General features: G+C 45.7%; 1 protein-coding gene across 1 annotated transcript in view; it reads left to right on the forward strand.

Annotated features, from left to right (window-relative positions):
* Positions 1-2790: 2790 nt before the first annotated feature.
* Stn1 (STN1 subunit of CST complex) overlaps positions 2791-16516 on the forward strand; it is a 36799-nt gene continuing 23073 nt past the window's right edge. Inside the window, exons 1-4 of the mRNA XM_021151891.3 lie at positions 2791-3081; positions 3527-3702; positions 10599-10694; positions 15417-15485. Coding sequence (XP_021007550.1) covers positions 3549-3702; positions 10599-10694; positions 15417-15485 — 319 coding nt within the window. The 5' untranslated portion in view covers positions 2791-3081; positions 3527-3548. The remainder of the gene's footprint in view (positions 3082-3526; positions 3703-10598; positions 10695-15416; positions 15486-16516) is intronic.

Consider the following 16516-nt stretch of genomic DNA (forward strand, 5'->3'; position numbering starts at 1 on the left):
TGACAGGAGCTTTGGAAATATGCTTCATAAAGGAATGGTTAGCTCCTCCTTTGTTTGTTTGTTTGTTTGTTTGTTTTCGAGACAGGGTTTCTCTGTATAACCCTGACTGTCTTGGAACTCACTCTGTAGACCAGGCTGGCCTCGAACTCAGAAATCCGCCTGCCTCTGCCTCCCGAGTGCTGGGACTAAAGGCGTGCGCCACCACGCCCAGCTTTTTTTTTTTTTTTTTATACCTAGTTTGAATTCCACATCCTCAGTGAATCCAAACAATAGTTCATCTGTAACTGTGCTTGCTTTGTTCTGGCTGGTACTAGACCTCATCATTTCATTTAATGGTAGCCGTGACTATACTGCATTATCTCATTTAATGAGCCCCCTCCATTAATCTCCCATGACTCATAGAGTAGCTATAACCCAGGTCACACACTGTCGGCCTCTTGCTTGTTTTTATTTTTTGTTGTTTTTGTTTTTGATTATTTTTTTTCAGTGCTGGGTATTTAACCCAGAACTGTGCACGTGCTAGACTCTAGCAGCTAGAGAAACATTCTACCGTTGAGTTACACCCTAGCCCTTGGTTTATTGTTTAACTGATCACATGCATCATTCTTTCACCCCAGTGACATCTTAGTTTTCCTACACACACACAGAGCTCAGAGGATACTAATGAAATGAAGATGCTCTCTGGGCAAGTTGTCATTATTATATCAAAGCTAAACACAGCTTGACATTAGCTAAAACAGTGAAAACAGATTATATTCAGTAACCATCCACAAGAAGAAACAAGTGGGGTTGAATCAGTGGGAATTTTTAAAAGAAAAAATGAGGGGAGTAGAGACCTTGGAATGGAGTCAGGGCTTGAGCAGTCAGTGAAGTGAGAATTTGAGGACGTGTGTAGGGAGTTTAACCCCTGTGAAACTAATCTAAGGATCTTAACTGTTCCCTATGGTATTCAGGCTCCGCCCCTCCCCCAGAGGCTGGGGGATGGCTCCCTGTGGTTGGGTGTTTGCTATAGCAAACAATTCTTCTGCAGGCTGGAGTTCTCTTGGGCACTTCACGAGGAACTAGGTCCAGGAATGTGCCGAGCGGCTGTTATAAACTCTGTCAGCGTTTGCTCAGATCTTTATAGACCAAGGTTGCCTAGTTGAGGATCGAGGAGCCCGATTAAGGTCTGATCAGGAGGGCAATCTTGAACAATTCTAAACTTCAAAAAGAAAATCATGGGCAGGTAGAGGAAAACGCTGTTCTCTTTGTAAAGATGGAGCTCACAAAGCATATTTGTTTGCCTATTTAAGACATACAGTTCAAACTTGCTGTTTTCCGAAGAATTTGCTGGAATCTTAGCTTTCAGGAAAGAATGATACAATCTGTCAAAAAAAAAAGTCTATTTGTTATTTAGCACCAAGTTGCCAAAAGAAAGCGCTTCTAGCATTGACTTTTAAAATATCGATCGGCCTTGAATGTTGTAGGGTGTTGTGCTGGTCCTGCGGGGTTGAAGATTTCAGGATCGTCCAGGAAGGCTTGGAGTCTGGGAGTTCTACAGGAGGGAGGCTGAGATCTTTACAAAGCTCCATGCAAACCCCTCAATCTGGAATTCTACAGCTCACCCTCAGCTTCCTCACCACCTACACCTCAGGTCCGGGACTCGGATCAAGAGGCACACTCCCCTCTAAAGAGTCCTCCATCACTGCAAAAGATGACATCAGGGGAGTCTGCTTCTATTTATACCACAAGGCGTGGCCCTCCCCCAGGTTGGCAGTAAACCCAGAGTCCCAGAGCTCTAGCCCTGAGAGCTCTGAGCGTCATTTCTGAAAATACCTCAACTTCTGAGGACAGCAGAGACTGGTCCTTGGACTCCACCCTAGCGCAGATGTATGCAGTCCTGAGAATGTCACCCAACCTGTCTATCTCTACCTGACAAGTGAACTGGAAGCATTCGTCCTACTATGTTTCCTTGAGGGAGAACCTCTTCTAGTAGAGAGGGATTGGGCTTACACAGATCTTAAACTCCACGGGAGAAGCCATTCTGTGCCACAGAGTCTGGGAGACACTGTCTGCTCCTTCTGTGGCCAGGGCAGTAACTGAAAGCCATGGTTCTAATGACACCCAGTTTCCATCCCAGCCCTTCTCTGATAGTTTAGCAATGATCTCTTTGGCCTGCTGCCTCTTTTGCTGCTGGAGTGAGTAACCTGCCCTCTCTAGGCGTGTGAGTCCCTGTGAGTAGGGAAAAACTTTATTTATATGGGTGGAGACACTGGAGACAGGGCTCCAAGGAGGTGGCCATGGTTTACAAGAATTGTCAGTCTCTCAAGAGTTAAAGGTACAACATCCTGGAGGAAACCTCATAGGGGTGGTTTCTGTTAGAGACAAGGCCTCTCATTCACTCGGGGGCCTCAGGTTTAGATCAGAGCATCTGCAAGCGAGACTACAGCATCCCTACGATGTCAGGCGATCATTACCAGCTGTGAAGAAACAGTAAAATACCCCCTTGCCTAATTTCGTTGTTTGTTGCTTTAATCAGTCAAGACAACCCCCTGCCCTACTTTTAAAAAAGAACATTAAGTTTGATCCCGTCCCAATTTCCTGGAACCGTCTGAGGGAATCGGAGTGACAAATGTGACATGGAAGGCGGGATTTGAGCAGCGGGAATTCCCGGGTTGGCTCCGGAATCTCCCAGATTAGGAGAGCCCCCGAAGAGCCTGCGCAGGGTGTAGACCGGAAAGACGGCGTGGGCAGAACCGATACGTGGGGTAGGCGTGGCCTTGAGGCGGACGTCGGGGGCGTGGCCTCAGCGGGAGTGGCTGGTGGTAGCTAGGCGCGGGTGGCGGGAAGGAAATACGCCGGCAGGAGTGTGCTCGCTTCCTTTTCGCAACCGGAACTGGTTCGGCAATCTTGGCTGGCTGCTCCTGCTTCAGGAGAGGCTGTAAACTGCTCTGATTTCTGCCTCTTTTTCCTTTCCTCCGCTCTTCCCAGAAGGTGAAAGGTCGAAGCGTGGATAGACACACCTCCAGGGCCCCAAAGTCCACGGCCACAGGGACTCTCCCTCCACTACTCTCCGGATTCACTCGTTAAAACTCCTTTGGGGTACGCCTGTGTGTATGGTTATCCTCAAAGTGGAGAATTAGTATTTAGGGGATGTAGCTCAGTTGTTGGAGAGCACTTGCCTAGCTTGCACGAAACCTTGCATGAAGCCCTGCGTTCCATCCCCAGCACTGTATAAACCAGGTCTGATGGGACATGCCAGTAATCCCAGTACTGGAGGATCACTAGTTCAAAGCCATCCTCAACTACATAGCTAGATTAAGATCAGCCGGGGGCTATCTGAGACCACGTCTGAAAAGAAAATTTGGTGTTTAACTGATTCTCAGTTGGTATTTCGTCAGAAGGAGCCTCATACAAGAAGGACTTTGCCATCCGCTAGGCATGAAGTTTGACAGGGTCCTGAACCCCTGTTTTACCCTCCTAAGACTTCTGGGTGACCCTTACCTATATTAAACACCCTGAAACCTTATTTTTGTGTCTTTTCTAGAGCCTTGGCTCTGGGTTAGCAGATGCCACAACCCTGCCTCTTGATGGAGTGTGAATCCAGTCCAAGGGAAGAGGAGATCCCGCCCCTCTTTTGGGGTCTGGATCCTGTGTTTCTAGCCTTTGCAAAACTCTACATCAAGGATATCCTGGAGATGAAGGAGTCCCAACAAGTGCCAGGTATGTGGCCTGTCAGCCTAACGGGCGCCCTGTGCACCTTGACCCTCAAAGATACAGAAAGCCTCTGGGCTTAGGGCATCTGAAGAGCCCTGTCTGAAAGTTATCTAGCCTCAACTTGGAAAGAGTTTATTACTGTGATTTTTGTGCAAATTAAAGACAACCTAAAAATTTGAAGTTGATCAAACTTTGAGCTCTGCATTGAGCTCCTCCTAACCTGTACATAACCAGATTCCAACACTCGGATGATGGAAATAGAGACGATGAAGGGTTCAAAGCCAGCCTGGGCTACATAAGACCTTTTCTCAATAAAATACATAACTAAAACCACATATGCTTAAAATATTCTATACTTTAAAATACCTTGATTCCTTTTGGGAGCCTGCTTTTGAGTGGATGAGGCAGGCTTAAGTCTTAATGTGGGACTTACCTTTCTGGTTATGTGACTCACTTTCTGCAAAGTGTCCGTGTCCTCTCAGTAAATGTGTGGGGGTTGGTTTTAGTTTGAGTTAATCGTGAAGTAATAGAAACTCCTGGGAGGAAGGACGTCACCTAGCTTATCCGTGAGTTATGACATCTGCTTGCAGTAGGTGGGCCCTTGAGAAACTCCAGTGGAAACTGTAAAGCGTTGTTTAGCACATGTGTGTATAGCACATGTGTATATACTAGTACATGTTCATGGGAGTCTCATGTATGCACCTTTAGGTGTCTTACTCGATTTTTTACTTTTTTTTTTAAAGATTTATTTATTTATTTTATGTATATGAGTACACTGTAGCTGTCCAGATGGTTGTGAGCCATTATGTGGTTGCTGGGATTAGAACTCAGGACCTTTGGAAGAGCAGTTGGTGCTCTTAACTGCTGAGTCATCTCTCCAGCCCGATTTTTCACTTTCTAAATTTTGTTTTTTACATATTTTTTATTTTGTGTGTCTGGATGTTTTGTTGTGGACTATGTCTGTGGAGGTGTCCTCAGAGGGCAAAAGAGGGGTTCCCCAGAACTGGGATTACAGATGGTTTTAAGCTACCAAATGGGTTCTGGGAATTGAATCCTGGTCCTCTGGAAGAGCAGCCAGTGCTCTTAACCATTGAGCCATTTCTCCAGCCCTTCACCTTATGGGGCAGGCGAGGAGGAGGGGTGTGCAAGTTGAGATAAAGTTTCTCTGTGTAACCCTGGCTGTCCTAAAACTCATTGTAGACCATGCTGGCCTCGAACACTTGCCTCTGCCTCCCCAAGTGCTGGGATTAAAGGTGCACCTCACCACACTGGGCTCACCTTTATTTTTTAAGGCAAGGTGTTTTGCTAACATTGGAGGCTATCAGTTCAGGAAGGCTGGCTGGCCAATGAGCTTGAAAGATCTTTTCATGTCTGCTTGGTCCCATATAGGGTTACAAGTACATGCAGACAAGCTGGGCTTTTCAGTGGGGGCCGGTGGTCAGAATTTCGGCCACTCTGTGTGTGCCACGGGTGTTTTACTAACTGAACCATCTCCCCAGCCACAATTTTTAAAATTAAAGTATTGGTTGCTGGAGATATGATTATCACACCTGAAAGTTTAACAAATATATAGATTGGAATAATTCAGGTGGCTGTGGGTAGTCCTCTGGGAGTTTACTGTGTTTTGTGAGAACTTTGGTTAAACCCCTTGCAATTTTGTGACGTTTCCATTCAGGGACCTTCTGAATAACAAGCTTTGAGTCAAAAAAAAAAAAAAAAAAAGTCAGGCTCTCAAATATTCCCATTTTGAATGAAAAGAGGTTTATGTGGTCTATTTTATGTGCTTGTATGACCTTCTAAAGCCGTTTGTACAGAAGTCTTTTCCTACACCTTTCTTCCCTACCAACTGTTGAACTTAGTCTGTGGATTTTTTTTCCCCCTTCACTTGGAAGGCAGCCAGCCTCCTCCAGAATTTTCCAGAATTATCTGGTGTTCTTTATAGCTCATCTCCTTGGGAGGAAATTAATTCACACCAAATGCCAGTCTTCCTTCAAAGATCTGTGAGTAAGGAAGCAAGCAAGTCCCAGGGCCCATCCCTGTGGGCCAAAGGATGTGATGATGTGTTAAATGTAGTGAGACCCAGCCCTGTGGTCCTTTTCCTCTCTGGGGAGACTGTCTCAGATGTTCATTTGTAAGAGGAAATCTCATGGATGAAGCTAACATCTTATTCTTATGCAGCGTAGGAAACCCCATTACTCTAGGTTTTTGTTTTTGTTTTTGTTTTTTTTGTTTTTTTGTTTTTTTTGGCTTGGGCTTCTGTCTTAGGTCACCATAAAGAGAATTCTCGTGAGCCAGATGTGGATTACTCAGCTGTAATCCCAGCGCTCAGGAGGTGGAAACAGATCAGAACTTCAGGGTCTTCCATTCTCAGCCACATCCAAGGCCAGCCTGGTCTACGTGACACCTCGGCTCTCAAAACAAGACAAGAGAGATGTGATGATGTCTGCCTGTAATCCCAGGGTTTGACAGGCTGCAGAAGCCGGGAGATCTCCGTCAGCTCAAGGCCAGAAAACAACAAAACAAAAACCAACCAAACAAACAAAACCAAACAAGATACTTGTGACTCCATAAAACTTAGAAATTTTTAATGCCAGAGTATCTGAAACAGACAAACAAACAAACAAACGAAAATAGAGGTTAACAACTACAGAAGACAAAATGTGCCCTGTAATGAATGTGCTTGCCGGTTGAACTTGGCCCTGGGCAATAGTCTCTCAATCTTTGGAATTTCTTTGTAACCGGAGGTGGGGACCACACCTTAGTTTATCGTAATGGAACATGTTATCAGAATGGACCTATCTATACCCAATTAATTGAGGGTTGGGAATCAAAGAGAGACCCTATCCACCTGATCTTGGAGGGTGAGGCCATATGACCAGTGAATCCATCATGCCTACACCATGAAACCCATGAAAAGCCACGATGCTGAGCCTTGCATGAGCTGACCTGGTTAGTTAAGTGTACTGTGTCAGAGGGTGATATGTCCCCGAGTCTCACGATGGAGCCCTCCACACCTTCCTCTGCACTTTATGTAGCCTATTGATTTGTTCCCTTTCTTATAAATTGTAATCATTAAGTATGGCCCGTTCCTGCGTTCTGGCTAAGTATCAAAGCTGCAGGAGTCACATAAACAGCAGTGTAACAGGCCAGGCAGAAGATCCCAGCAACGCTGGAGTCTGGAAGCTGAAAAGGGGCCATCTCAGTGGAGAGTCGGCCCTAAACCGGTGAAATTTTAGCTGGCTGGGTACTGCTTGGCTTGCCTTGTAAAACGCCATCTCCATACACCTGACCTTTGGGTTTTACTGGTAGAAATGTGAAGTCTGTGGTATTTAGTTGCGTGGTTTATTGGTTTGCTTATTCATTGTCTTATGCTTTAAAAACTTTGCATCTATGTGCAGGATACCTTCCCTGAAGATAGGATTTCTCTAGGTAGCCCTAGCTGACCACCATGCAGTTACTCACCATGTAGACCAGCCTGGATCTGAATGGTTTTTGATCTTGTTTCTTGAGATGGATCTCTTTAAAAGTACTATTTTTAATTATTTTATTTTGTTTTTATGTATAGAGGAGTTTTGCCTGCATGTATGGCTGCACATCATAAGCGTGCAGTACCCTCAGAGGCCAGAAGAGGGTGTGGGATTCCCCTGGAACTGGAGCTACTGTGTGGGTGCTAGGAATTGAACTCAGGTCTTCTGGAAGAACGGCTAGTGCTTTTAACCCCTGAGCCATCTCTCCAGCCCTTAAAAGTACTATTTAAGGAAGGAAAACAGAAATATCTTCCTGGGGTTGTGGATGTTCATCAACAGCTTAAAATCTGAGTCAAATTTGCCAATGACCTTGGCTCTTTTTTTTTTTTAATTTTACTTTATTTTTATTTAATGTGTATGGATTTTTAAAATTAATTAATTTTTTGCAAAGATAAAACTTTATTTTTTTAAAATTGAATATGATTTTCTTTATTTATATTTTAAATGTTATCCCCTTTCCTGGCTGCCCCCACACATAAACCCCCGAAACCCCCTATCCCATCCCCCCTCCCCTGCTTCTGTGAGGGTGCTCCCCCAATCATCTACTCCCACCTCGCTGCCCTGGCATTCTCCTACAGTGGGGCATCAAGCCTTCACAGGACCAAGGGCCTCTCTTCCCATTGATATCCAACAAGGCCATCCTCTGCTACATATGTGGCTGGAGCTCTAGGTCCCTCCATGTGTGCTCTTTGATTGGTGGTTTAGTCCCTAGGAGCTCTGGTTGGTTGATATTGTTGTTCTTCCTATGGGGTTGCAAACCCCTTCAACTCCTTCAGTCCTTTCTCTAGCTCCTCCATTGGGGGACCCTGAGCTCAGTCCAACGGTTGACTATGAGCATCCGCCTCTGTATTTGTCAGGCCCTGGTAGAGCCTCTCAGGAGACAGCCATATCAGGCTCCTGTCAGCAAGCACTTCTTGGCATCCACAATAGTGTCTGGGTTTGGTGACTATTATGGGATGGATCCCCAGGTGGGGCAGTCTCTGGATGGCCTTTCCTTCAGTCTCCTCCACACTTTGTCTCCTCCCACGAGTATTTTCTATCCCCCTTCTAAGAAGGACCAAAGCATCCACACTTTGGTTTTCCTTCTTGAGCTTCATGTGGCCTGTGAATTGCATCTTGGGTCTTCCGAGCTTTTGGGCTAATATCCACTTACCAGTGAGTGCACCTTGGCTCTTTACGCCCTTTACAGGGTGGCTTCCTTTTCTTAGGCTCTGAGCATAGGGAAACCCACATACCCGGGATATCCTAGGCTGCAGTGGGCTCTGTGGGAAAGGCTGGCCCATGGGCTTGCTGTTAGCTTGTCTGTTGGATCATTACTTCCTCCATGGACAGAGCTGCACCCTTGGGCTCCAGAAGAGCAGCTCGCTGTGGTAGAAGGAAGTGGTTCTCTTTTGCAGTGTTGTAAGCCATCATCTCGAGGCCTGGCTTCTTACCCTGTGGTTTGTGTCTTAATATGCCCAGAGAAGTTTCTTCTGTGTTTTTAAGTGGTGCATTTCTTCCTCAGCCAGTTTCCTCAGAGTTCCCCACCCCCACCCCACTGGCCCCCCAATTCAAACCATCTGTTGCTTGTTTGTTTCTGTAGTTCTCTATTGTTCTGTGATGTTTTCAAGATTGACTTCTGCTGAGTCCTTTGGGACTGGAAGGATTTTCTTGCAGCCTCAAGTGACTGCTCTTGAAAGTGGGCCATTGTTAATTCCCAAGACACACATTCGTGAGGTCCACGTTTAATCCTTTTCAAGGAGGGATAGTGCGTTGTCAAGTGAGAATGTATTCAGATGCGGTTTGTCGGACTCAGGGACACTGGCTTATGTGTTAGTTCAGTCTTCTTTCTGCCTTTGGGAACAGATTTGTTTAGACCCCTCGCCCCATCTTCAGGCTCATAACGTTTCAGCTGTTGACTGTAGATCCTTGTCATACCCAGTCAGCCTGTGTGTTGGTGAATAGGAGCAGCTGTCATTCAGGGGTAACACTGTGTCCTGGGCTCCCTCCCTCAGGGGACCTTGCCATCATCAGCTTCTGGCCTCCTAGGTTGCCCTAAGGATAATCTCCCATCTACCAGCTCCTCCTTAGAAGTCCACCTGCCCACAAGAGAGGGACCGGCTCAGAGCCGTTCACTGTGCTTTTCTCTGCAAGCCACACCCGCTCTCCTATCTCCCTCTGTGAGAACCGTCCATCAATCCATCAGCAGCGGTCAGTGTGAAAATTCAGGCCGCTGTCTCCTAATGGATTGAAATTCAGAGGTCTGACCAGCTGCGCTGATTAAAAAAAAAAAGAAAAAAAAAAAGAGTGGCCAAATGCCTGAAGTAATCATGGCTTCTTAGTTTACAATCCATATTTATTTACAAAGGAAAAGGCTATTTGAAAGATATTACGATGGGGCTAGAGAGATGGCTTAGTATTTGAGTGCTGTTCTTTCAGAGAACCCAAATTTGGTTCCCAGTGCCCAGTTGGGTAACTGATAACCCCACTGCCTCTAACTTCAGCTCCGTGGAATGTGACACCGTCTTCTCATCCACATCCATACAAATAAGCAATAATATTTAAAAAAAAATAATGTATTGCTCTCAAAGTAGAATAAATAAAAAATGAAAGTATATATATATATATATATACGTATACACACACACACACACACACATATATATATATATATATATATATATATATATATATCCTTCGCATCTGAAGATAAAGACTGCAGGTGCGGCAGGGGGCTGAAGGCAGAGAGACTACTACTTGGGAACCCATGTGTTGATCTAAGTTGATGGCAGAAGCTGACCCAGGAGCCTCAGTGGGATATGGAGTCTGGGTAAGAAGCTCTGAAGCAGGCAGCCAGGAAGTCCTGGGAATGAAAGTGGAATTAGGAGCTGATGGCTTCTAAAAAGCCCCACAACTGTTTTCACATATGAAAAAGAAAACTCTCTGTGCGCCAGTGGCAGCCTCCCCCCCCCCCCCACATCGGATTTCCCCACTGGCAGAAACTTACCTCTGGCATCCACGTAGCCTGGGCTTTGCAAACAGGGTTTTAAAAAGTGCTTGAGCGGCAGTCAGCTGGCCCCAGTGGGCAATGTGTGTATCTTTTTTTTTTTTTGGTTTTTTGAGACAGGGTTTCACTGTGTAGCCCTGGCTGTCTTGGAACTCACTTCGTAGACCAGGCTGGCCTCGAACTGAGAAATCTGCCTGCCTCTGCCTCTGCCTCCCAAGTGCTGGGATTAAAGGCGTGCGTCACTACTGCAAGGTATAGAACTGACTCTTAAGGCTGGATTTTGAACACACAGCTCACCAGTGACTTGTGACACCTTATGCCCGAGGGACATTTATTTAATGCAAGCAAATGTGGTTGTGTCGTATGATCTGCTTCCTCTTGATTTTTAGGTACATATTTTTACAACGGGCATCCAATAAGACGGGTAGATATCATGGGAGCTGTCATCAGCGTGAGAGAAAGAGAGACTTTCTACAGCTACGGAGGTAAGAGCGATCCTCTGAAACTGTCCCCACTCAGATGCAAGTTGAGTTTTCAGCAGCCCTCATGCTTGTGAGCATCCAGGGCCACACAAACACACACACACACAAAAAAAACAAAAACAAAAAACCAAAAAAACAAGCGCTCTCTTGAGAAGCTGGTGGAGTCCTGTGTCTGCTTGAAGCAAAGGAGGCCACAGGTAAGAATGACACGGATGGGTGAGGTGAGGCACTGCTGGGGGGGAATTGGGGGGGGACCGTGGAAGAATTGAAATGCAGCCGTGTAGGGTCACCGATGGTCAGGGGAGACACCTGACACCTGCCACACAGCCGTGCAGAGCCAAGGACTGGAGTGAGTGGTTACTGCGATCCCTTTGAAAAGAGGCCCCGTAAATGTAAAAATAGAGGTATTTAGATAACAATCATTTTAAAAGATTTATATCCAGAGCAGTTAGGGGAGAGGAAAAAGAAAAAAAACAGTTTGTTACTTAAGGTGTAAATATCCGTTATCAGACTTGCCTGTCTCTTGTGTTGAAAACCAAGCACAGAGCCTCCGTATTTTAGACACCAGACAATTGCTGGGATGGGCTTTAGTATGGTGAGTCTTGCTTTTTCCAGTGTGTGGTTATGGGCCTGTGAGTCCAGGTGCCCAAGGAGGCAAGAAGAGGGTGTCAGGTCCCCTGGAGTTAGAGTTCTAAGCGGCTGTGAGCCACCCAGTGTGGGTGCTGGGACCGAACTTGGCTCCCCTGGAGAGCAGTAAAGGCTCCCGACGCTGAGCAGTCTCTCCGACGCTAATGCAAGCATCTTGGTTTGTCCACATGAGTGGAGCAGCTCCAAGACTGTGGGGGAGAAACCGGGATAGACGTTGGGGGGAGGGGGTTACCACTGAACTACAGACCTTTACTCTGACTGACATCATCATGTGTGTGGTGTTGTCTGCAGTGTGCTTTCTTGCTGTGTCGGGGGAAAGGTAGGAGTTGACCTTTATGTCCAAGAACATTTGGTTGACACTGTCAGGATCACTGCATCTCCACCTCGACCTATTTCCTGAAGGTGATTGTCCCTTTGCTTATAAAGAACATGCTGGAGATGAGATCTCTCCCTCTGCGTGTTCTCTCTCTCTCTCTCTCTCTCTCTCTCTCTCTCTCTCTCTCTCTCTCCCTCTCTCTCTCTCTCTGTGTGTGTGTGTGTGTGTGTGTGTGTGTGTGTGTTTTAAATCTTGCCAGATATCCCTCTCCTGGCTCTTTCCTTTATCTTACCAAAGACGTTGGTCTTGGTTTTCTCCAACGTCTCAGCAAGCATGCCCAGCGCTCCTTCAGCATGCCCAGCTGTGGGCAAGCGCGTTGCGTGTAGTACAATACGGAATACACTACTACTCTCCATGCCCTGGTGATGACATAATCGTGGCTTTCAGTTACAAAGCACTTTTTACATTTATCACTCCACGTTATTCTCCCCCATTTTGTTTAGAAATAGTTATGGAAATACTATTAGTAGAAAATGTACAACTATTTCCATTTTGCAGGTGAGGAAAGTGTGACTCACTCGGCTTTCTCAGGGTGGTGTTGAGAGAGGCTTATGAGTCCATTTGACTGCGAGCTGGCCCCAGCGTGCACTGCTGTCGGCAGAGAGCTCAAAATAGCTTTTGTCTCCCTCATCCCCTACTTTCTCCAGGCTCCCAACCCCAGTCATCTGGAGTTAATGTTTTCAGATCAAATAAGAGACAGTTGGGGATTCCAGTTCTGGCCCTAGAATTGGGTCTGTTCTGCCTCGTGACATAAATGGGCTTCGTGTAGCTCGCTTTCCCACTGTGGAAACATTTAAGATGATGTGTTTGGCTCTTCCCTAAGAAGACTTCCCTCCAAGTGGGTTGTCGTGAGAGCATGACACATCTGTGGGCTGCAGGAAGGCAGCTGTGTGGAAGCAATTAAGAGCAGAAAGGCGTCCTGCCCTTCAGTGCTTGTGTGGCCAGCTGAAGCAAGGAGCCACTTACCTCCTGCTGTCTGCAGGCCCAGCACAGCTCTCCCTGACTCACTGCAGGTGTCGACTGTGTGTTTCCGCCCACACTGACTCCTAGTGTCACGCTAGGGAAGGATGTGGCATGGCTTTCTAATGGGTCTCCTCGGTCACTCAACGGCAGGCCTCAGGACCTGCTACACCATCTGCCAGGAGAGGCAGAGAAGTCAGTGTCTGGTGGCAGTGTCCGTAGCACACAGAGCCCAGGTGGCAGCTTGGGTTCTCGTGATCCTAAAGATGCTGGGTTAGACCAGGACAACCTCATGTCCCCTAGAACAAGGGTCAAGGGTTTGCTCATTGCTACTAGTCTTGCTTCCAATATAAACACCTCCAGCCAGATGGTTCCGGCCTATAATCCCCACACTCGCACCGCAGAGGCAAAGGATTCCTGCAAGATTGAGGCCAGCCAGGGCTATGTAGTGAGTCCAAGCCAGATGTAGAGTTAGACCCTGTCTCTCTTTGTTTTTGAAATTTTCCTGGCAGTTAATGTTCACATTGAATGGAGGCTGCTTCGTCCATACTTCAAAAGATTCTACTACTAGCATTTAGTGTCTTAAAATAATTTCTGTTGAAGTATACTGTTCAATTTTTATACATGTAAGATTTAGAAGGTATATGGGATTTGTGTTTTACGGAGAGGCCTGTGTCTTTCAACAGTGAGGGCCTAGGTCCTCATCATAACATGTTAATCTCATATATCAAATATTATATTATTACAAGTTATTTAAACAACTACATATTTGTAAACATTTCCGTTGTTCCCATTTTCTTTTCTTTTTTCTTTTTTTTTTTTTGGTTTTTCGAGACAGGGTTTCTCTGTGTAGCCCTGGCTGTCCTGGAGCTCACTTTGTAGACCAGGCTGGCCTCGAACTGAACTCAGAAATCCGCCTTCCTCTGCCTCCCGAGTGCTGGGATTACGTTGTTCCCATTTTCAAAGCACCTACTTCAGTGAGCAGCATTATCCTAGATGCGGATATCTGTGCACTTGTTCTGGGTTTCTCCGTGGAATAATTTCCTAGACGCAATCGCCAAGTCAAAGGGCGTGTGCTCTTGCTGTTTCCGAAATGAGCTGCTGACTTACACTCCCTCTCGTAGCTGGTGAGGGTATCAGTATTTTGTTGTGCGTTTTTGTATTGTATCTCCAATACAAAAAAACCCAGGCACCCAGGATGCTAGATAGTGCTATTCTACTGAGCCCTATCCTCACCCTGGTTTTCAATGTTTTAAACTGTCAATTTAGCAGTTGAGAAATTATGTAAACTATTTCATTTTCATGGCAATTAGTGGATTTAGCTCATGAACATTTCTTACTGATCACTTAAACATTTCCCGTGCATTGCATATCCCTCTTTCTTTGCCACTGCTTCTCTTGTGGGCTTGTTCTTTTTCTCACTAGTTCTTATGAACTCTTTAGGTATTAAAGCAGCAACCATCTATTAGAGAAGTTGCTGTTAAGCCGGGCAGTGGTGGTGCATGCCTTTAATCCCAGCACTTGGGAGGCAGAGACAGGCGGATTTCTGAGTTCGAGGCCAGCCTGGTCTACAGCAGAGTGAGTTCCAGGACAGCCAGGGCTATACAGAGAAACCCTGTCTTGGAAAACGGAAAAAAAAAAAAAAAAAAGAAAAAGAAAAGTTGCTGTTATTGGTTTAGGCCAGCAAATGTATCACACTTTGTTTAATGAGTTACAGTTTTCGGATTCTGCTTTTGAAAGTCTAAATGCAGAGCTTAAAGATGGTAACCAATGTCTTCTTCTCAATTTGTGTTAACAAATGCACTTATATTTACTATAAAGAAAAATCCTCTTTCTTCAGAGATTTAATCTAACAATAAAACTTTTTCCCTTATAGTCTATATCACATGGGCCTTGGGCCTTTACAACAGTCTACTATTTTGTTTTGTTTTGTTTTGTTTTGTTTCAATTATGAGGCCCACTCCCCTGTGCTTAGCAACCTATGTTTGCAATTTGTCAGAATTCAGACAAAGAGAAGGTCCTGTCTTCTCTCAGCAGAGATCTTCAAGTTCCTCTGTAATCACAAATCCAAGTCTCATGGAAACTGTTTAATTTTTTTTCCCTTTTGGTGCTATAAATAAAGTAAGGCAGAGCGAGCGGTTCTATTTTGGTGGCCAGGGTATAATTATTTTCTGTTAGGAAAAATGAAGCTGAGTCCTGTGATGGGTGTCCTCTCCCTTATATCCCTGCAGAGGTGAGGACTGGGCTGAGACCCCTGGGCCAAACGCTGTGGGCCGCTTTGCTGGGGAATGAGCGAGCTAGAGAAGAGATGACAGAAGCTGGGCCCAGAGTGCCAGTGCCACAACCACAGGCCACATGGTGCTTCCTTGTTTGAGAGAGAGAAGAAGGTTATGGATGTGGGCACGCACTCGGGTTGGTCTGCACCTAACGTTACCCACTGTTACCAGAGTAGATTCTTCACCGCCATAGAGGTAGACAGGCCGAGGGAAACGTTGACTGTGTATCCTTTGGAGTCATGTGTGTATATGCTCACAGGTAAGCAATTCAGGCTGCTGCGTAGAGAAAGGTTGCTTCTAAAGACAGGGAGAGTTCTTTAAGGGAGTCGTCCCTCTAGGGTGCTGACTCTTGTCATCTTTCAGTATGGCTGAATTCAGTGCTGACATGTGGATTCCAAGCCTGGAATGACATGGGGATTCCAGCCATAGCCAAGTCTCTCACCTCCCTTGTTGCTTCTCTTTCAGTGGACGATGCCACTGGTGTTATAAACTGTGTCTGCTGGAAGAAGCTGAGCAACACTGAGTCTTCCTCAGGTAACTGTGCTTGCCACAATCCTCTGATGTCACTCAAGATAGCTCACCAAAGAGTCAGTGTTTGCACATTAAGCTACTGCTGGACTGCATTGGTGGCCCTGACACCCTGTCCCCAGAGCTTTGGCTGCCGGGCTGCATCGGTGGCCCTGACAGACACCCTGCCCTTGTAGTAAAGAAGGGCAGTTGCTTCTCTCCTACCTCCTTGGTCCTCATCTTCTCCTAAACCTAGGGACTGAGAAAGGGTTTCTAGAAGTTTCTACAGTACAGTTTTTACCTCACCTATTGTTTTTTTTTAAATATTTATTTATTTATTATATGTAAGTACACTGTAGTTTGTCTTCAGACACTCCAGAAGAGGGAGTCAGATCTCATTACGGATGGTTGTGAGCCACCATGTGGTTGCTGGGATTTAAACTCAGGACCTTTGGAAGAGCTGTCGGCACTCTTAACCGCTGAGCCATCTCACCAGCCCCCTCACCTATTGTTTTTTTTTTTTTTTCCCTTCACCTATTGTTTTTACAAGCCAAGATGTTGCAGCCTTACGGCTCATCAGGTCAGAATTCCTGAGCAAAGATTTTGAAGACTGCTCCTGTCACATGTGTGCACTAATGACTCTGCTATCATGATCCAGGCTTTCTGAAAACTCTAATATGTTCAAATACATAACAAGGATTCAAAGCTTGTTAAGGTAGGATTACTTTGCCGGGCAGTGGTGGTGCACACCTTTAATCCCAGCTCTTTAATCCCAGCTCTTGGGAGGCAGAGGCAGGCAGATTTCTGAGTTCGAGTCTAGTCTGGTCTACAGAGTGAGTTCCAGGAAAAAAAAAAAAGGTAGGATTCCTTTGGAAGTTAGCCACTAAGTAATATAAATTTTAAAATTATATTTTGAACACATTGACTGAAGCATTTGGAATTATGTGAATATATTTCAATGATGCAAGTCCATTTACTTTATTTTATATGTATACCTGTGTAGCATATGCATGCAAGGCCTACAGAGGCCAGAAGAGGGCATTGGCTCCCTGAGGACT

The sequence above is a fragment of the Mus caroli genome, unplaced genomic scaffold, assembly GCF_978045245.1.
Source record: "Mus caroli unplaced genomic scaffold, Mus_caroli_1 scaffold_20, whole genome shotgun sequence".
NCBI classification, from domain to species: Eukaryota; Metazoa; Chordata; class Mammalia; order Rodentia; family Muridae; genus Mus; species Mus caroli.